The sequence below is a fragment of the Chelonoidis abingdonii genome, chromosome 11 (assembly GCF_003597395.2).
Source record: "Chelonoidis abingdonii isolate Lonesome George chromosome 11, CheloAbing_2.0, whole genome shotgun sequence".
Lineage (NCBI taxonomy): Eukaryota > Metazoa > Chordata > Testudines > Testudinidae > Chelonoidis > Chelonoidis abingdonii.
The window spans coordinates 52,064,980-52,086,449 of NC_133779.1; the positions used below are offsets into that span (position 1 = coordinate 52,064,980).

The 21,470-nt window shown below is 50.5% G+C and overlaps 2 protein-coding genes across 6 annotated transcripts in view; both read left to right on the top strand.

Moving 5' to 3' along the window:
- The window catches only part of PI4KB (phosphatidylinositol 4-kinase beta), a 59,051-nt gene extending 48,850 nt beyond the window's left edge, over nucleotides 1-10,201 (top strand). For both annotated transcript variants that reach the window (XM_032781246.2, XM_032781245.2), the window contains 5 exons: nucleotides 406-529; nucleotides 627-892; nucleotides 1,639-1,771; nucleotides 2,325-2,445; nucleotides 6,481-10,201. In XM_032781246.2, coding sequence (XP_032637137.1) covers nucleotides 406-529; nucleotides 627-892; nucleotides 1,639-1,771; nucleotides 2,325-2,445; nucleotides 6,481-6,662 — 826 coding nt within the window. In that variant the 3' untranslated portion in view covers nucleotides 6,663-10,201. The remainder of the gene's footprint in view (nucleotides 1-405; nucleotides 530-626; nucleotides 893-1,638; nucleotides 1,772-2,324; nucleotides 2,446-6,480) is intronic.
- Nucleotides 8,204-21,470, top strand: part of LOC116825340 (unconventional myosin-Ie-like) — a 42,502-nt gene continuing 29,235 nt past the window's right edge. Inside the window, exons 1-3 of one of the 4 annotated variants that reach the window (XM_032781243.2) lie at nucleotides 8,204-8,219; nucleotides 14,638-14,699; nucleotides 15,163-15,319. Coding sequence is in view for 1 of the 4 variants with exons in the window: in XM_075071104.1 (XP_074927205.1) it covers nucleotides 17,084-17,086 (3 nt within the window). In the remaining 3 variants the exon portion in view is untranslated. Of the gene's footprint in view, nucleotides 8,220-14,637; nucleotides 14,700-14,985; nucleotides 15,320-17,064; nucleotides 17,087-21,470 lie in introns of those variants that run through there. The other 3 variants (XM_075071105.1, XM_075071106.1, XM_075071104.1) reach the window with 3 other exon arrangements.

A 21,470-nucleotide genomic window follows, 5' to 3' on the forward strand; every position in this document is an offset into this window, starting at 1 on the left:
AAAGGGCCATATTTCCTTCCAGTGCTGCTTAATTCCTGTTGCTGTACAGTTTGGCATCTTCTCTTCTTGTTTAACATTGATCTATGGCACTTGGTCAGGGACCCATTGTGTCCGTGCTGTACAAACATCATAAATGACTGTCCCGGCTTCAAGAACTGACCATCTTAAAGCCCCAAGTCAGCAAAGCACTGAAGACTATCCCTGTTCAGCAAAGCATTTAAACCCATGCTAGCAGTAAAAGAGAAACATCCCTAGCCTAGAAATTCTTGAATCGAAAACCACCTCTTGGTTCTGACTTACAGCTGCTGTCCTGTTACTACGCTGTTGTGCTAGGCTCTTTCCAGAGATACCATGGAGCAGGCAGAGGCTCTCTTCTCTCTTTAAGCCTTCGCGATTTCCCCACAGGCGGATCAGGGAAGGCTCCCCTTATGGCCATCTTCCAAACTGGCGCCTCCTCTCGGTGATTGTCAAATGCGGAGATGACCTCAGGCAAGAGTTGCTAGCATTCCAGGTCCTTAAACAGCTCCAGGTAGGAAAAGAGCAAGACATGGCCCACTAGTGCTGTGGGTCAGTAAACGCAGCCCGTTGGTGCATTTGACTCACAACTCTCTCTCTCTCTCTTTCAGTCTATTTGGGAGCAGGAGCGTGTGCCCTTGTGGATCAAGCCATACAAGATCCTTGTCATCTCCGCAGACAGCGGCATGATCGAGCCGGTTGTCAACGCAGTGTCCATCCACCAAGTCAAGAAACAATCCCAGCTCTCGCTGCTGGACTACTTCCTCCAGGAGCATGGCAACTACACTACCGAAGCATTTCTGACGGCCCAGAGGAACTTTGTTCAGAGCTGTGCTGGCTACTGCCTGGTGTGCTACCTGCTACAGGTCAAAGACAGGTGGGCCCTGTGTGTTGGAGTGAAGAGGCTACAGTCCGAGCACAAAGGATTTCCATGTCATCTTTGCCCACTGGGCCTTGGGACCGACCACTGTGGGGGGCAATCAGGGAGTTGCTGTCTTGTCTATTGGCCCTTAGAGCAGTGTATTAAACCCCCCAAAGTGGGTAGTAAGGTTTGAAGGACTTTCCAAAATGGCATCCATTACTCAAGATGCCACTTTCCTCATTCCATGTCTTCTCCCCCTCCCTGCTGTATGCAGCAAGGAATCCCTGAGAGCAGTGGCATCCTCTCCTGGTGCTTGCTGGGGAATCAGAACAGTGGGAAGTGGCTGTGTATGACCATAGGGGAACCTCAAATTTGAGTAGTGAGAGTTCGTTTGTGTTGAAGCTGGGCTCCTCGGAGTGTTCACTTTGTAATTGCAGGGTTGTTTTGTAAGCAATAAGCCCCCATATATGTACCTAGTTAAAACGTTATTTTTTGGTAGTGTTGTACAAGAGGCAGAGAAAATGTACAGCCCTGTGTGTACTTGACATTAACAGGTGATGCTGCTAGCTTAAACTGAAGCCAGTACCTATTTGCTTTGTCAATGCTCAAGCAGTTTCTCCTCCACATTGGGTGAGGAACATACAGCTCTTTACTGTGTGTGTGGGTGCGTGGTTCTCCAGCTCCGAGTGACTGCCAAGGAGGTGGTGTCTGAAATATGAGCTCGTTGATAATTTTCTCTCTCGTTCTCTTTCCCCTTCAAGGCACAATGGCAATATATTGCTGGATGCAGATGGACACATCATCCATATAGATTTTGGGTTCATTCTTTCCAGCTCCCCCAGGAACCTTGGCTTCGAGACATCTGCCTTCAAGCTTACAACGGAGTTTGTTGATGTAAGTAAGCTATAGCTAAATTCTGCGAGGAAGGAAAAGGGTCTTGTGATTTGAGGCACAGGATCAGGAGCCTGGAAACCTAAGTTCTGTTCCCAGATTTGGGAGGGTGTGTGGTCTAGTGGTTAGAGCAGGGGACTGGAACCCCAGACTCTTGAGTTCTCTTCCATATGCACCTTCTCTGTGACCTTGGGCGAATCCCTTCTCCTCTATGCATCCGTTTCCCCATCTGTACGAGAAGTGTGATTCCTACTTCTTGTGGAAGAGTAGTTACAAGCAGTGTAATTGATTTCTGCAAAGTATTCAAATAAACGGCACTACAGAAGAGTCAATTCTTATTCCTAAAGAACTCTCAGATCCCAGGAAGAAAGTTGATATAGAAGTGCAAAGTCTTACCATAAAGTTAAATCCTTCAAATAAAGGTGCCTTTTAAAATCATTCCTGATGTGCTTTCCCAGCTGCCTTTGCTGGCAGGGCTGCTGTTGGAATTTCCTCTCTAAGGAACGCTTTTGGCACATCACTAGAACCCGTGCTCACTGTCTGATCTGCTTTCCAGGTCATGGGTGGTCTGGATGGTGATATGTTTAACTACTACAAGATGCTGATGCTGCAAGGCCTCATCGCTGCCCGAAAGCACATGGATAAAGTTGTGCAGATTGTGGAGATAATGCAGCAAGGTATGGCACTGCTTTCCGGCCTCCTGGCTCCAACCTGCTCTTACACATGACAGGACACCGATGGGCATTTCACACACCTGTGCTGTGAAAGGGGAGACAGCTAAGGCTAGGTGCAGAATTTTGCTCTGTCTCTACCCTCAAGTGGTCTTTCTTTTCATTGCGCAGCATTGGGCAAGTGTTCCCACATGGAAAACAGACATTCAACACCACAAGAAAATCTGGCAGTTCAGACAATATTAGATCTTCGTGTGAGACCCATGTCGGCTGCATGATGCATCCATATAAGACCATTTGAATTGTAGCGATTTGAATATAGAGGATGCATGGGGGAGGTCTTGTGTAGCGGTGAGAGCAGGGGATCGAGACTCAGGTCACCTGGGTTCTGTTCTCAGCTCTCCCACTCACTCTGTGTGACTTTGGAAGAGTCATTTAGGGGCCTGATTTTTCAGAATCAGCCATAAGTCCAGCTTACGTCAATGGGAGCAGCAAGTGCTCTGACTTAAATTTTCCCTCAAGTGGGGTCCCCGCCTATCTGAAGGCGTTGTGAGGATTAGTGTATAAAAAGCTCTTTAAGCTTCTGTGAGGAAAAGAACTAGAGGAGAATTATCCTGACACTCCTGAAAGCATTGCATAGAAGGAAGTATTCACTCAGATTGCTGATGCTGGGAAGCTGCAGCATGCTTTGATCCTGTCTCATTGTGTGTATGTTGTCTAACCTATTATTTAACTACTGTGTGTGTGGGTTCTGTGGCAGGATAAATAGGTTTGGCAGGATCGAGGTTCTGAAGAGCAGGCACCTCGCTTGCCGATCTTGACTCCTTTATTTAAAATGTAATTTGCAATGTGGCCTGCCATGGGGAAAATTGTCAATCAGAGTGTGGAGAGAAGCAAGCCAATAACTGAGTGTGTGTCAGTTTGTCCTCTAGATTGCCAGAGATGTTACGGAGAAAGTCAGCAGAGCCAGGTCCATACGGTAGCGCAGGTCATCTGTGAGTGTCAGGAAGCAGAATAGACTATTCACAGATAAGTTTGCTATTGTGTGAGATCTTAAAGGGGCTAGCAGCCCAGTGCTCCCCAACTAGGAGTGTATGCACTGGGACTGGCACTCTGAGCACCCCCGCTGCCCCCCATCCTCGTGAGAGGAACCTCTGTGCAAGGACGGGACTGCCGCTGCTGCCTGCCCTCGATCTAGCTGTGCATGTTCAAACCTGCCATGGAGCTTTGCTTTCTCTTGCAGGCTCCAGGCAATGTCCAAGCACAGTGGCAGGTTAGAGCAGCCCCAGTTGAGTTGGGAGGGGGGAGGGATTGGCTGGGACAGCTGAGATCTTAGTCTGATAAATGTTCCACTCTATCAGCCTCACTGCAGCAGAATTATATTCACTACATTCCCCTTACCGGACCAGGGAAACTGTCCCTAAGGCAGAGGTGGGCAAATTTTTTGGGCTGAGGACCACATCTGGGAGGGGAAATTGTATGTAGGGCAGGGGGTTGGGGTGCGTGAGGGAGTGCAGGGTGTGGGAGGGAGTACAGTGTGCAGGAAGGGGTTCAGGGCAAGGGATTCAGGCAGAGGAGGGGTGTGGGCTGTATGAGGGAGCTCAGGGCAGGGTGCAGGAGGGGTGTGGACTGCGGGACGGGGCTCAGGGCAGGGTGTTGGGGTGCAGGGTGCAGCAGGGAGCTCAGGACAGGGAGTTGGGGTGAGGGATTACAAGGGGGCTTAGGGCAGGGAGTTGGAGGGTGGGGTGCTGGAGGGGTTCAGGCTCCAGCCTAGTGCCACTTACCTAAAGTGGTTCCGGGGTGGCAGTGGCGTGCACCGGAGCCAGGGCAGACTCTCTGCACGCCTGCCCTGTCCCCGGCCCCACACCACTCCAGGAAGCGCTGCAGCCTCTGAGGGAGCCAGGGGCGGAGGGCTCCGCTTGTGCTGCCCTTGCCACTCCTCCAGGTACCTCCTCTGAAGCTTCTGTTGGCCATGGTTCCCCATTCCCAGCCAATTGCAGCTGTGGAGCCCTCTGTCGTCCTCCTCTCCCTCCCTGCCCAGGGGCCACAGGGAAGTGGTGTTGGTCACTTCTGCAGAGCGGTGCGGGGCCTGCGGCACCATGGGAGGCAATCCCGCGGGCCGTAGTTTGCCCATCCCTGCCCTAACGCAAGCATTCAGGGGATACATCACCAAGCTACAGCTTTGCAGCTAGGATCCTATGGTCAGGTCATCTAATGGTTAGAGCAGAGAGTATTGGAAATCCAGGTTCTGTTTCCAGCCTGGTCATAAGAGCAGAGGGAAAAGGAAATCAAAACATTGTAGATATTGTAATTTTATTTCCGTACTGTAACACACTTAGTTACCTAAATTAGAGGAGTGGAAATAACCATCCAATTTTATTCCATTGCACAGTATAAGGTCCCACCTAGCTTTAAGTGAATTGGGTCTGTTCCCCTTTAAAATTACACAGAGGGCAATCACCAGTCTTAATCAATTTCATTTTTTTATTGGACATTCACATCAGTGTTTTGATAATGTCTACACAGTGCCCTCTCTCTGCACTGGGTTACAGTCTCTTACTCCTAGCTAGTTCACAGCTCTCCCTGCGGCAAGGAACCAGGCTAGAAGCAGTTCATAGAGGGTAAGGCCAGAAAGGACCATTATGATCATGTAGTGTGACCCCCTGCAGTCCTCAAACATAGTTACCACCCCAGTATCTTAAAAACACCGTTTACACACACACACACACACACACACACACACACACACACACACACACACACACACACACACACACACACATTTACACACACACACACATTCATCAGTTCTGCTTGCACACTGAGCTCTGCACNAGAGGGTAAGGCCAGAAAGGACCATTATGATCATGTAGTGTGACCCCCTGCAGTCCTCAAACATAGTTACCACCCCAGTATCTTAAAAACACCGTACACACACACACACACACACACACACACACACACACACACACACACACACACACACACACACACACACACATTTACACACACACACATATTCATCAGTTCTGCTTGCACACTGAGCTCTGCACACCTATCTGGCTGCTCAGGCTAGAGCCCAGCTAGCAGCAGCCTTGCTGGACCACGTCCAAATGACTTGTTGCTAGTGTGGTTCAGCACTTTCTTTGCAGTTCTATAGCCCAGACTGTAAAAAAACCCTCCAGCACCAAGCAAGGATGCTGCACGCATACAGAATAACTAGCTGGTAACCCTCGCACTGAATCAGCAGCTCTTCCTCCCTCCCTCCCCTCTTCTGCTACATTTGGCTGAAGTTTCATGGCAGGGTGAGTTGAGAAGAGCCTGGGTTAAGGTATAGCAGTTCAAAGTCTGTGTGGTGCAGTGGGGGAAGGAAATGGGGAATCGGTCACAGTCGTCCACTGGGCACCTGTTTCAAGCATCCACCGAGGTATTCCTCACCTGGCAGAGACTGGCTTTCAACTATACGTTGAACAGTATTATATTGGAACCCTCAGGTGACTTTAAAGTGGTGGCTTAAGAAATAGGAGTTGTCAGTTCATTCGGGCTTTGTCTGCTTTTCTGTATTAGCTCCTTAACTAGACTGCCTTAAGCCTCACTCCGCACACAACCAGAACATTGTGTCAGCCGATCTGTTAACCTGAGCCTGGACAAGTTAGCCACCCCCAACTGATGGGTGAAATGTATGTCCTTGCTTATACTGAGGACCAGCTTTCCAGCTGCTGTGAATGGCTGCAGCTCCGTTGGAACTAGTGGGGTCAGATCTGTCTGTGCAATTCCACTGGAGTTGATGCTGCTACTCTGTTTTACACCAGCTGACAATGTGGCTCAGTGCTGTGGTTGTGAACACGTTCTTATCGCTTCCTAGTGCAGACAAGACCTTAAAGGGACCCTCTGTGCAGGTTTCACTGTCATTACTAGACAGCAGTTGCAAAATATGCCTCCCAAACCAGGCTGCTCCAACAACTATTCTGTGCAAGTTCTTCCCATTGCTTTGGGATTTGCTGTTAACTCTGCTCCTTATCTCCTCCCCCAATGTGTTAGGTTCTCAGCTGCCCTGTTTCCATGGCTCCAGTACCATCCGCAACCTGAAGGAGCGTTTCCACATGAACATGACGGAGGAGCAGCTGCAGATGCTTATTGAACAGATGGTGGACGGCAGCATGCGGTCGATCACCACCAAACTCTATGATGGCTTCCAGTACCTCACCAATGGCATCATGTGATGGCTGCGCCCCTGCCACCAACTTGAGGAAGGCTTTTGTCACAGCCACAGTGCCCAGCTGGAGACCTACCACCTGGCCGAGGGAAAAGGTCTTGCCCCCTCTGGTGAAGGGAGCTGAGCAGTAGCACCTCTTGTGTGCTGGGTTTACTGGACTCTCAAACCACCACCAACAAAAAACAGTGTTGAGAGAAGTGAAATCTACGCGTGAAATGGACTAAAATAAAAAGGATCATGTGGCAACCATTGCGATCACGTTCAATGTGACCGCAGGGCCCAGGCATTGGTGAGACAAAGCCATCAGCGCTCTGTGGACAACAGAGCATCTGCTAGACACCAGAACCATGTGTACATCAGTTCCTCCTGTCTTTATTTCAGTATTATGCCTGTTGATGTCCTGTGAACTGTTCCACGGTTTCATAAAGGTTTAGGGCCTGGGGTGGAGGGGGCCAAAACCATCCTTCTCCCTGAGTCTGGTATTTGCTGATATTTTGAGCCTTCTGCTAGCACCACTTGAATGCAGTTGCGGTGAATCCCCATCAGCCCCCAACCCTGCATGTTCCTGTACAGCATTGTCAGCATTATTTGAGTCTCCTGATGTTGGTTTGGCTTTTTTCACTCTTTGCACATTTTAATGTAAGTTTAAGTTGCAGGTTAGACAACAAACGTGTCTTGAGATCATAGGTCACTAGACACAACCCATGTAGCACAGTCTTAACCTTCTGGAGCATAGGGGTTATTAGGACTTTGATATTTTTGTTTCCTTTCGTCCATGTCTCTCATAGTCTGGCCATGCCAACCGCATGCCCATGTCTGTCTGTCTTTGGGCACCTTTTTGACTTTGTTCCACAAATCTGGGGCTGTGAAGCTTTCCTCTGCAATAATATCGGACCGAATGCTTCATGGATTTGTGCCACACTGAATGTCTTGTCCTTGGCTGACGATCCCTGAACTCGCACTGCCTTGAACTCAGCAGCAGGGCTGCACTTCGCTTTGTGTGTGGTATCCACAGAGGGGTTACATTTCTGTGGATGATAGGTTTTTACATCTACCTGGATCGGACCTCTAAATGCAGAATGTTCCCCTGGAGGTTATAACCTGCCCCACCTCTCCTCGGTGGGGTATTTTGCCATGAGCCAAGTTTCATGGCTCCCAGGGAGTGAGGCAAAATGTTGCTAGTTCTCTCCCTTGGGTAACTGAAGGCCAGTATAGGCTTATTATCCATCTTACCTTGCTACCATACCTAGCTAGAGTTCAGGAGACAGGTTGCTCTTTAGTTTTGCGGCACGCAGGGCATAGCTAGTGCCTTTTTTCAGTTTTAAGTAAAGAAGTGATTGTGCTAATTTTTCATCCCCAGAAACAGGTCAAAAGCAGGTGCTGACAAGCACAAAGTTATTGCAAAGAACCAGTAGAATGCAGCTGTGAAGTCGTTAAGTCCAGGCTGTTTGGCATATAGATCCAGGGCACGGACATAACTCTATGCTGGGCTGATTTCATTTTTAAAACTCCCTTCCAGCTACTGTCCAGCTGAGAGCATCTGTACTTTATAAAGAGCAACAAGGTATGATTTGTTGAAGCTTCTCTGTATTGACATAACTCTGTTCAGACACAAGTCCCCTCCCTTGTCCTGTGTCCCCTCGGTGTATTCAGACTTCCTGCAGCTGCTGATCAGATGGTGGAATCCCCGACTACCTGAGTGTGTGTGATTTGTTACCTCAGTCCTTGTTCTCCTCCACCCCCCATTGACTCCTGTTGTGGACTCTCATGTTAATAGGTGTGTTTGTTCAGTGCTACTTTGCCATGTTGATTATTTAGCATTTTTTGAACTGTATTTTAACATTATGGGATAGAGCTTTCTGGCAGGAAGAGGCAATATTTCCATGTTTTGCAACCAGCAGTTCAAAGCACTGTGTACCCTTCTGCATTCTAACAGATGAGCAGCAAGCTAGGCTTGACTGTCTCCCAATTGCAGTTAAAAGATGGGGGGCGGGGGGCATAATCTTCCATCACTCCCTGTTCTCAAAACCGGTTATTGTTACCAGTTTGGAAATGGATTGGGAAAACGGAAGGTATGGCTTTTTGCTGTCCACCGAAGAAATGATGAAAGGTCTGAACTCTTCTCCTCCTCTGTTTGCACCCCCCACCCCATGCTTCAATTTCCACCGATCCTTTGAGACTGAACCCTTCATTTGTGTTACGGAGTCTGCTTTATTTCCTGAAACATTGACTTTGCGAGGAGTGGGGAACGCTTGGGTAGCAATATTCACATCCTTGCAGGTGGAAATATAAAAGGATCTAGCACTAGTTTCATTACAAAAAACCCCAAAACACTGACCTAGTTGCTTTTGTCTGTTTGTCCGTTCTGTTTTTTAATTTTTCCCTTTCAGTTCCTTGTTGTAACTGCAGTTGTGACCCAGCTGTTCCCGGAGCAGCCAGCAATGGCTCGGAAAAGGGGCCGTAGATTGTAAGGAACAATCTGAATTTCTGTGGGAAACACCCAGCATTGCAGCGCCAGAGGGGTGGAGCTAGAAATGATAGAATTGTTTGGATGATCAGTGCGTGGGGTGGGGTGGTATTGCTCTAATATAAGGACAAAAAGTAACTATGAATGTTGGAAAAATTAGTGATACTTGTCACATTTTGTAGCACAGAAGCAGATTTGCAGGCTGCAGTGTTGAATGGGGTTGCACTTCTGTAATCAACCTGGCAGTGGTAATTCTGAGGGTAGCAATTTGCAGGCACTGCCCATGACGTGTTGGTCATTTTGACTACTGCTGAGTTTCGGCGCAGAGAGAGGATCGTTTTAAAATTTCGCAATTGGCTTGTTTTTTTGGTGGGGATCACTGGGATTTAACTTTTGGGTCAAATTTAGGCTTCGTTTACTCATTTGTACGTCAGTTAGCAGCCTGTTGAATTGTCAGGAAACTGCTTTAGTTGCTAACTTCATGTTTCAGCTCCTGCCATGACTCAAGCTTGTTTGGCTGTAAAAAGCCTCAAGCAGACACTTCAAATGACTCCATCTTGCTTTTTAGCTTTCCCCTGTGCGTTTATACTGACCTGAAGATGAACGGCAGCTGAGTTTCCCTTTAATGTAGCAAATGGCATACGGATACCCAGTGATCGGATGTACTGAGCCCCTAGTATCAGCGTTGCTGCAAGTGGCAGGGGAAATGGTTACCCAGCCAGTTGGGTGACTTCTGCAGATTGTTGCCACATAATCTGGATGGGATCCTTTGGAATGTAGTTTTCGTTTAACGTCCTCATGGAGAGTAGGTTTGAACAGCTAAAAGGGGATGGGCTGCTTGACGGCAAGAGGAGAGGGACAAAAATAAGATCCTAATAGGCCATAGGAATGGCCTCTCCTTGAGCAGAAGTGAACACCCTTTCTGACAGCTGCTGCTGGCTACAAGGACTGTATGTGAACCTTTCAATGTGTGGGGATTTTTTATTTTCCTATTCAGTAAGGATGGGCCAAACTCAGAAATAAAATATACAACCAGAACTTGATTTCTAATAAAATGTCCTTTTTAAAAAAACAGAAAAGCTGGTGCAGAAATTGTTGATTGCATCTCGTTAATTGCTGACGGCTTAACAAAAAGCTTCAAGAGGAAAGCTCTGGTGGGAAAGATTGCTTTGCGTTTCCTATGTATTCCAAGCCTGCCTCTTTCTATCACACCCCTAGGCTTGCGTAAAACAGATTAAATGCATGTCGTAAAGTTTGACCCCGAAGGAGACCTGGGGGCAGATCTTGAACTTAACTGTGGCTTTCAGGACAGATCTAGTTTTTTGTAACCTCCTTTGAATAGTAATCCTCATCAGAGGATTTCCAAGCACTGCACACAGGTGAGTAAGCTTTAGCCTCATTTTACACTTGGCGAAGCTGAGGCACTCTGATAGGATTTGACGAAGGCCATGCAGTGAGTCAGTGGCAGAGCAGAAGGATGGTCTTGTGCTTAAGGTGCTGGAATTAGACTCGGGGAATGGAAAGGTCTAAATAGTGGCCCAGTCTTACCTGGTAGATCTTTTCCTGGTAGGTATTGTGATACAGCATGGCCAGAGGGCAGCATAAGAGTGTTAGCAGGGGGCCTTATTCCCTGCCAAGGGAGGAAGGTTTGCTTTAGATTAACTAGAACAGCTGTGGCCAATTAGAGCACACTGACTCCAAATTAGAGCACCGACTTCAGTTTAGAGCACCTGACTCCAGTCATGGGATATAAACCCCCTGCTTCAGTCAGACAGGGTGTGGTATTAAAGGAGAAAGGTTGGATTGGAGCAAGTGCAGATTGCAGAAGAAGAAGTTGTCCAGAGAGAAATAGAAGGTTTGGAGGAGTGCTGCAGTGAGATTGGGAAGCCCAACAGAAACCCTAGTAAAAGGGCACCAGGCTTGTATAGAAGAGAAGGCGAGAAGCCCTCACAACTGAGGGTATGAGAGGGAAGTAACACCAGAGGGAAAGAAACCGCTAGTCAAGTGGTTACCACAACCCCAGGGCCCCTAGGTTGGGACCTGAGTAGAGGGCGGGCCCAGGTCCCTCCCTCTTTCACTCCCTCTCTCCAAGGACGCTAAGGGGAGTGATTAAGAACTGGTTCAGAGGCAAGCAATATCGCCCTGAACCTACCCCAGAGAAGAGAAAGCGCGAGACCCAGAGAACAGTACCGGCAATTTGCCACACTACCCCAGAGAAGAGAAAGCGCGAGACCCAGAGAACAGTACCGGCAATTTGCCACAGTATCGTAGTCAGATCAGCTAGTGATGGGGATGAGATTTGACTTAAGTTAGCAGCTCTACCGAGCCAACTCAGCTATGGCAGCTGGGTTCTGTTCCCCCTCGTGCATCACTAACAGAATGGTTGACTGAGATCTAATCAGTCACAGGGTGAGGCAGGTCTTACTGAGGGAGCTTTTAACAATCACGGGGATGCACTTGTGTCCCTGAGATTTGCGTGCAGAACTACTGTTACCGGGGAAGAACGTGCAGAACTACTGCAGGTGAAGGAATGAGTCCTGCTCCTCATTTGGATCTCAGGTAGATTGTTGAGCTGAGTATGTGGGTGATGGAGTCGGAGGCATTGAGCCAGGAAGTCATGCGAGCTAGTAGCAGAGCTGGGGATCTCGATTCCCATCTTCTGACTCCCCAGACTGGATTGCATTTGACCCAGCACCCTGGAAATGGAGAAGGCTCTGTATCCCATTCCCATGTGCCCCGACTGCCTGGCCCCTAGGCAGAGAGCTGTGAAACTGGAGGGTTTGATTAGAAGTGTATGGGGCTGAGTGCCCATTTTCCTTCTACCTTGGACTGGGATCTCTGCCCTGGCAGTGGCAAACTCTGCAGTTTTTAAACTGGCATGAAGCCTGGCTCTCCAGTGGCTGAGCAGCTTCAGCTGGGTCTGTGCAGAATTGTATGTGGGGAGTGGAGAACCCTCGTAAGAAAAGAGAAGTGTTCTGGAAAGCCAGGCAGCACACTCAGTGCACTGGACAAGCACACCACAGTCCGAGATCGAGGCCAGGAGGGACCTGTAACAGTATGGAAGCTCTCCCTTTTGCCCTGCACACCCCCTGGTGGCCTGGTGCTGAGTGTGTCCTTGCCTCAGTTTCCCCAATGGACTTTGGGTAAGTTCAGTGAAGTTCTTGTGTAGCAAACAAAGCCCCTTCAGGGGTCTGGGTTATTTAAACAAAGGCCAATCAACTGTGCAGCAAGTCTTCACCCCCAGTGTCCGGAGAGAGGCAAACTGATCTTAGTCTCTCAGCCCCACTCAAGTCCCTCTGTCCCAGTTCATGGCCAGAAAGGCCCCATCAACCTGGGATCCTTCTCTGCAGTCAGGCCTCTTGCTGTCACCTGAGGAAGGGTCCCTCTCTGGACTCAGGCCTCTCCAGAGAGATCAAATCACTGCAGCTCCTCTCTGGAGTGGGGCGTTGTTCCCCAGCAACCTGGTCTTGTCACTGGGACCAGATCTCCCTAAAGCTTAGCTGCTCCCCTCCAGCAGCACCTTTCCTAGGTCCCCATTTCTTGTGAGCCCTCTAAACCACTCCTCTGAGAAACCTCTCCACTCAAGAACAACCTCTGTGTTCTAGGGCGCCCTGCCTGAGTCCCCGTAGCCCTTTATAAGGCCAGTCAGGCGCTTCATAACTAACTTCTGCCCAGCCACTTAGGTAATTGGCTACTCCCAAGTAACTCTAGGTTGGGTCTTTGTCCGGAGCAGAACCTGTCATTGGTAGGTTGGGTGCCTGACCCCATAAAAGGGTCAGGGTCATTAGGGTAATTTAATCCATAATTGAGGAGACATTTTGGGATGGAGGATAAAAGCCTCTCTCTCTCCCACCTGCTTGCTCCTTCCCCCTGCCCCCACAGAAACCAGCATTTGACCTTCTCGTTCATGTGTTCTCGCTCCAACTTCCTGATGGTGCTAGCTATGGCTCTACCCACCCTGCGGCTAGTGCCAGACCGACAACCTGAGCGGTCCAAGCTGCCACCCTGTTGGGAAGCAATGTTTGCCATCTGCCTAGCATTGATGGGAGCAGCTCCCCTGCTGGGTTAGTGGAGATGGGACCGTATCCCAGCTGGACAATCTGTGACTGCTGCTGCTGGCCAGAACTGGCTTCTGAGAGCTGCTGGACAGTGCAAGTGGCTTGCAGGCGTAATTTCTTGAGCATAGATGGGACCTAGTGATGGCTTCTGCTGTTCAAATAGGCAGATCCTGTGAGAGGTGAGTAGTAACCCCTGTGGGGGCTGTAAATATCCTAAATCTGACTGAGTCGCTCTTTTTTTTTTTCCCTGTTTGCTCTTCTCTTAAACCCTGCATGGTCCCATGCCTTATCTCTGCTGGGCTTGGTCACCTTCCTTGAAGGAAAAGGGACCTAGCCTCAATTTAGCAGAGCCCATAAGCATGTGCCTAATTCCCAGGGACTTCAACGTGATTTAAAGTTAATGGTGATACTGGAAAAGAGGAAGTCAGTAACATTCTCCCCAGTTTACAGAGGGGGAAACTGAGGCACAGAGCAATGCAGTGACTTGCCCTAGGTCACCCAGTGGAGCAAGGGACAGAACCCAGGTCTCCTGAGCCCTAGTCCGCTAGCAACGTACTTTGCTGAATTAGGTTACCTGTGTCATATCAGCAGTGGCCTTGCTGCAGCCCCTTTTCTCCTCCCGGTACCAATTCTGTAGCTAATCTCTAAACAAGCGGGTTTGTCTCGCCAAGTCTGTTGTTCTCCATTGAACTCCAAGTTCAGGCATTCCTGCCCCTGCTGGTTTTCTGGACCATGGTAGGAGATACTATTTCTGTATTCCTCAGCCGGGCCTGCTATGTAGAATTTTGTTCCCTCCATCGACGGAAGAGGATTTTCCATCTCTGTAATTTAATCCATCTCTCGGGGAGCTAAATTGACAGAAGAATGCTTCTGTCAGCCTACCCACATCTATGCTGGCGGTTAGATCGACCGCAGGGTGGTGAATATCATTCAAATTTTGATATTTTGAAATTAGAGAGATAGAGACTAGGATAAAATGTTGATGAAATTCACCACTCCCCTATTTTTTAACTAACTAAAGACGGAGAATTTTTTGAAATTAAAAAGTTTGTTTTGAAATGTTGAGTAAAATAAGGGGTGGGTGGGTTAAATTTAAACAAAATTTCTCCTTTTTTTTGTTATCCAGCTTTAACTCCAATACCATGTTTATGCAAATTATAATGGCTGTGAAAATCAATATTCAGCTAGTAAGCATTTGATCATCTATTAATAGGCAAATTCTAATATAAATTTAATAGTGCAATGTAGTAATGCAATCATAAATTATTCTAGTATATACAATACATTGTATGTACTGTATGTGCTAGAATTATAACCATGATACAAGCATAATCATAGTCCATTTGTAATTCATGAGTTATAAATCAATACAAGTATTATATTAATATACAAATTATGATTGTAGAATGCAAGATTCAGCTACCTGCAGATCTTTGATCATAATCTTTAATTTTCAGGTAAAATGGACAGCAGAGACACCGGTGAAACATTTTAAAATATTTCTTCTCTGAAAAATGTCGTAAGTACATCTCGAAGCACTTCAATCTTTGAATGTATTTATCCTTGTGACACCCCTGTGAGGCAAGATGGTGCTGTTGTGCCCATTGTACAGATGGGGAACTGAGACACCAAGAAGCGAAGTGATTTAACCAAGGTCACCTGGTAAGTCTGTGGCAGAGCAGGGATGTCTTGTATTTATCCTTGTGACACCCCTGTGAGGCAAGATGGTGCTGTTGTGCCCATTGTACAGATGGGGAACTGAGACACCAAGAGGCAAAGTGATTTAACCAAGGTCACCTGGGTAAGTCTGTGGCACAGCAGGGATGTCTCCCAGGCCGTAGGTTTGAAACTGCCTTAAAGATTCCCCAGTTGGCAAGGAGATTTCCTCAGTGCTCGCTGCTGCGCTAAAAGCTGCAACTTTAAAAGCACATGCCTGCCAGAAGAGGGAATGCTCACTGACTTTAGATGTTTGTTTAATTTAGACACTGAAAAATCTAGACTGGAAAAGAAGACACCCCCCCCCCCCCCCCAAGGCCAAGGCTGCTGAAGTTCTGAACTAGCTGATCCCGCAGCACTGGACGCGTGAACACCAACACACACAAGGAGGGAAAAAAGGCCCCTTGCAGCACTGAACTAAGGGTATGTCTACACTGCAGTGTGAGTCCAGGGTTTGCTCTCAGGCTCAAGCCTAACTCCTGTTTTGTCTACACACAAATCACGCTAAGCCAGGACTCAGATGCATGGTCCCAGGACCCCACAGAGGTGAAGGTTCCCAGCCTGAGTCAAGCCAGGACCCAGGGTTCAAGCTCTATTATTTTGCAGTGGAGGTGCAGCCCCCCTGAACTTGTGCTCTGGGAGTCTGCCAAAAGTATCCCACAATCCCATGGGCCAACTTTCTTTGTCCTCTGGACAGTCAAGGTTGGTGGACAGTCAGGTTTTCCCATGGTGTACCATGAACAATGCACTAGAGCACCCACATTTTGGGAAGGCGCTAGGAGGTCTGGGATATGGGGGTTGAACTCAGGCCCCTATAACGCAGTGTAGATGATGGAGCCCCCTCTTGGGATCCCAGGGTTTGACAGTTCCGAAGCTGGGGTTACAAATGTGTGTAGACCCTCAAGCCCTAGATTAACAAACCCAGGGTCTGTTAACTCAAGTTCTACGAGCCCTGGGCTGCATTGGAGAGGGGCTGAGACCTTCACAAGGATCTCCTCACATCTACTCTGCAGTTTTATAGCCCTGCAACCCAGGACCCTGAGTCAGCTGACAGGGGCCAGCTGCGGGCGTTTTACTGCAGCACTGACATACCCTACGGCTACATTGCAAAGCACTGGGGCTTGAACCCTGGGTCCCGGATTGACTCTGGCTCGCATCCTCCCACCTCGAGGGGTCAGTGTGACAATGGAAGGGGAGTTAGGCTTATGCTTGAGTTGGCAGCTTGGACTCAAGTTGCTGTGTAGACAACGCCCTGCTCACCCCCCCGCCACCTCTGGTCTATCTCCCAAGTCCAAAGTGACAAAGTCCCGTGGCACCTTATAGACTAACAGACATTTTGGAGCATAAGCCTTCATGGGTGAATACCCACTTCATCAGACACATGCGAAAAAGCTTACGCTCCCTTCAAAGCTTATGCTCCGATACATCTGTTAGTCTATAAGGTGCTCCAGGACTCTTTGGGTATGCCTGCATTACCCACCAAATCGGCGGGTAGCAATCCATTTATTGGGGATCAATATCAATCCCTGAACGTGCTCCTGTCGACTCCGGAACTCCACCAGGGTAAGCGGCAGTAGCGGAGTCGACGGGGGAGCCGCGGCCGTCCATCCCGCGCAGCGAGGATGGGAGGTAAGTCAAAATAAGATGCGTCAACTTCGGCTACGCTATTCCCATAGCTGAAGTTGCATCTCTTACAGTGACCTCCCCCAGTGTAGACCAGGCCTTTGTTGCTTTTTACAGATCCGGACTAACACGGCTCCTCCTCTGACACTTCCCAAGTCCCGTTTCCAACCGCTGCAGTTCCCCTTTCTCCCAGCAGGGGCCAGGAGCGACTAGGAGGGAGCCCTCAGCTGCGCGCAGCTGCCTTTCCGCTCCAGCAGGGGGCGCCTGTGCGCGCTCCTCCCCTCCCCTCCCGACGCCTTGCACAGCCGGGAGCGCTCCGTGCAGCCAGCCAGGCTCCCGGCGTCCACCTGCCTGCCTGTACCTGCCCCTCCGCACACCCAGCCCCTGCCTTCCATCTTTGCCCAGCCCGGCTGCTCTCCTGCTGCCTTCCCCGGAGAGAGGTTCTGCTCCGAAGCGCCCCAGGACAGGACCAGCCACCCCCCCAGACCCGGTGCCGGCCATGGGTCCCTGCTGAGCCACCCGGGGTGGAGGTAGGAAGTGGGGAAAAGTCACCACGATCCAGCCATGGTGAGTTTCCTGCTCCCTCTGGAGACGTTTCAGTCCCTTTTGAGATCCAAGCCCGCAGCAAATCCAATAAGTCCCTGCCCCTCCCCACCTCCGTTCCCCAGTTTAATTATTAGCTAATGGGACGTTTTGAAGAGTTTTCTTTGCATCTTAAATCCCCATTTCCCTCCCCCGCCCCCAGGAGCAGCAGCTGCCATGAATCACCTTGCAAATGGGATAGAGAGAAGCTGGGTCAGAAATAGCCTCTGGGCTGCGAAGGATCCTCCTTGGCCTGATTGGGATTCCCAAGAAACCTTCCCCTTCTCGTCTCTCTCTCTCCCCTCTGGCTTATTCCCCGGGCTGGGGCTCCGGCTTCTTTGGGGAACCTCTGCGGCTTCTGTAGGGGGTTGGTTTTGCTTTTCCGAGCCAAACTTCTTCAAAGGGCCAGATCCTTGTTGCATCGGTCTAGGATGCAGGCAGAACATTGCCAGCCCCCAGCTAGCTGCCTGCGTGGTCCCCGCACTTTCTGTGGCTCATCGGGGTGCTTGCGGCCCTGGCTGAGTTCTGCCCTGAATATTTGCTCCCTTTCCTTTGTGAGGGTTTGGGCCCTTGATCCTGCCCTTGGATCTCTGCACTGCGTGACCCCGACCCCCCCCCCCCCCCCGCAGCCTCTGCAGGTCCCTTTGCAGGATTGGGGCCTTGCAATGGACATTTACGCTGGTGCTAGGTGTCCCGGAGGGATTTTGACAGGAGACAGTGACATTTTTAAGGGTGTGTGTGTGTGTATGTTAAAGGGCTTGGAAGATGAGGGTGTTATTCCTGGCAAGCTCACCCCAGGAACCCCTGAAAGGTGCCTGTTTCCCCTGCTGCCTGATGGTATAGCTAGAATTTCTGCCAGAGCAGAGGATGGAAGGAGGCGCTCTGAGTGCCATCGATTTTACTGGACCCCATAAAAAACACCTGGGAGCTTTAGTGTGGAATGACTGGTGAGAGGCACTTTAGAAATGTTAGTACAGCACCTGGCACAGTGAGTCCCAGGGCTCCTGGGAAGGAGGAAGGTGTTCAGATGCCAGCTCAGAGTTCCCTTAACAGGACTGTGGTAGGAAAACTGGTTGTTTCAAACCCGATGCTTAGACGGCTCAGCCATTCCCTCCCCCAACATGGGCTGGGCTTTGTTTTCATGGCTTTTTGGTTTCTATGAGCAGTGGTGTGTGTGTGTGTGTGTGTTACATATGGGTTTGCCAAGGGATTTGGGGGAGCAATTTGTGTCGAATTGGGCCCTGTTGCACCGGGCACCGACCTGAATTGCAGGTCCAGGGCTGCATTGTCAATGTTGAATAGATTTATTTTATTTTTAAAACACCAAAAGGGGCTGTTCTGATCATCTGATCTGGCCTCCTGCATAACACAAGCCAGGGACTCTTCCTTAGTCCGTGTCTCCGGGAGGAAATTGAGGGATGTAATGATTCCACAACAGCTTCCATGTGAATGCTCTATTCCAGAATAATTAATTATTCCTCGGTACAATCTTTTATTCTGAAATAGTTTGTCTACATGGGGGAGTTACTCTGGAATGGCTATGCCAGTCAAGTTCCCCCAAGTAGACAAAAAAACCAATGATCCCTGCATTCAGCCCATATCTGGTGGTTGAGCTACAGTCCATCTTTTGGAAAGTCTCAATATCAATGATTTTAAGTGCTGGAGAATCCACCCTGTCCCTGGGAATCTGTTCGACTGGTTAATTACCCTCCCTGTTAAATGATATTTTACTGGTTCTCACCTGGGTAATTTTGTAGCAAACAGGAGGATCTAAAACACAGGAGGAGCTAATTCTGCTCCACATCAACCACAAGTGGATACAAATCCGGAATAAAACAAACTGACTGACCACATGTGGGTGGTGGTAGTTATAAAGTTTTTAAGGTTTTAGGGTTACACTGAGGCTGGGTTTTTAAGCTTTACTCCATGACCATGAGGGCAGGAAACATGTTCTTTCCTTTTAATTATGAGTCAAGAGTCTCCTGTATTCATGTGACTCCAGCAGCTGGGGCTTGGCGAAGAGTACCAGCTAGTGAGAGGTGGCAACACTGCAATGTCCCAGCTTGGATCCAGGAGTGTCGTGTTCCCGCTGGACACTACACAAGAGTGCAGGCAGGGCCTGTCGTGATAGTGAGGTTTCGGTCAAGCAAGCCCATTCCTGCACTGGCCTGCTGCTCATGGCCCTGGCTTCAGGAGCCAGATCTCTCGGGAGCTGCATGATTTTCAAACCTTCTCCTAACGTGCTTGGACTTATTGCAGAGCCTGTGTAAACAGCAGTTCTGGTGTGGTTGCTGTAGGAGGAGGTTTTTGGATGTGCTTATAGTCCCATTTGCAAGTCTGGCAAAATTCGGGGGGGGGGGGGGGGGCAGCAAAGCTGGGCCTTTGAATTTTTGATGTTTAAAACCGTTCTGCAGAGACCATCTCTGCTTCCTGGGGGGTGTGGGGAGGGGCACAGCCGTCCCTCTGTCCTGGGGCAGGGGGAGTGGTGGGGTTCGGCTGACCTGCTGAGGCCCTGAGGGAGGGGCACCATGGGCACAATGCCCAGCCCAGCATGGCTGGCCTCCTCTGTGATGGTTCTTTAGATCCTGGCTGTTCCTCTCTGCTGCCCCCACTTCCCATCCACCAAATGCTGCCGCGGCTGCAGTCTCTGTGCCCATAACTTCCCTCCCTGCCCCCCACCTATAGAGACTCCCCCCTCGACAGGGAGAAGCTGTGGGTTTGTGGTGCTGAAGATGGGGTGCCTGGTGCAGCCCCACCCCACCCCACCTTTCAGAGCCAGCAAGCGCCGGTCGGGTGCAGGGGTCACTGGCTGGGGTTGGCAGGGGGGCTCCATCTGCGACCTGTGACTGGGGGGTGCACAACCACCCTGCTCTTCCCAGGTGGTATTGGGGGGTCCTGGCTGGATCCTGGTTACCCGGGCCGGTGTTCACAGCTGAGACCCACTGGGGTGGATGGTGAGCATGGACCCTGCTGGCTTCTATCCTGTGTGCAGAACAGGCTTTCCCTCCAACCAGTCCGTGGAGTGGCTCCGCTCCGGTAGGCAGCTGCACCCAGCGAGTCACTGGGAATCTATTAATAGAGTGTGATTAATGTGTGTGTGTGACAGTCATTGCTGCTGCTTAGAGCCCGGAGTGGGGCTGGAAACCAGCTGTGGGAGGGGAGTGGGGTCTAGTGGCTTGAGCAGGGGGCTGGGAGCCAGGACTCCTGGGTTCTCTTCCCAAATCTGTCACTGTGATCTGAGAAGTGGGCAGTACCTGTGCCTCAGTTTCTCTGCCTCTCCACGCCATTCCCACTCATGGGTAATTTGAGAAGGGGGGAGGGGGTGGCGTGAGGAATCCCCACCCCCGGCTGGTTAATTCTTAACCCTACTCCCTTCCCCGCTGTTTGTACAGCCCCAGGGAGCCCTGCAGCCTTGGCCCTGGGCAGGGGGGCCCCTGCTGCAGGATCCGGCCTGCGCAGCCATGTGCCAGCAACCTCCCATGCTGGAATGCCTGGCCCGGGGCGGTGATTCAGCTCAGTTCCTCCTTCCGGGGCCTATTCTTAGTGCCAGCCTTCTGGGACCTGGTCAGGGGATCCCCCACTTCCTCCTGGCTAGGCCTTTTGGGGGCAGCCCCAGCCCCCCTGTTAGCCGGGGAGCAGTAGTGGAGGAGCAGGCAGTGCTGGCTGGGTCTGGAGCTGTGTTTGTGGGAGCCCTGCCCTGTGTGCTGGAAGAGCCAGGGGCAGTGTGTGGGGGTGGGGCGGGCGTGTGTGGGCACGCCCGTGCGTTGGGAGGGGCAGGAGCATGTGCATGCTGGGGAGGGGCCCAGGGGGGCATGCCTGCTGGAGGTGGGTGTGTGCATGTGGATCGGGGGGATGGGCATGCGGGTGGGTGCACTCGAGGGACACGCAAGGTGTCAGATCTTGTCCTAAACTCCCCCACGCACAGCGAACTGACAGGGCTTGGGGGGGCCGTTACTACATACACTAGCTGGGGGAAACCTTGGCCTGGTAGCAGAGGCGTGGCTTTCACACACACCCCCCACCACCTGCAGCTGAGATGATGTGCTGCACCCCAGAGCTGCCAGGATCCTGGCTCGGGCAGTGCCCGGCCATGTGGGGATAACGCTGCCCATAGCAAAGCCAGTGCCTTAAACAATGGACTCGTCTGTCCCAGCCCCCAGTTCCTCGTGCTGGCTAGTGGGGGCAGCTCCGTCTCTGTGAGCCGGGCGTGAATTGTCATGGCTAGTCCTGTGCCAATGAAATCTCTCTGCTCTTCCAAAGCCTGCTTGGTTCCCCTTCCCACAGCCCCGCCGCCGGGGTACCCTCTGCATGTCCCTGCCGGCGGGTCCGATTGCCTGCAGCGGGGCAAGCGCGCCCGGTGACGTCTGAG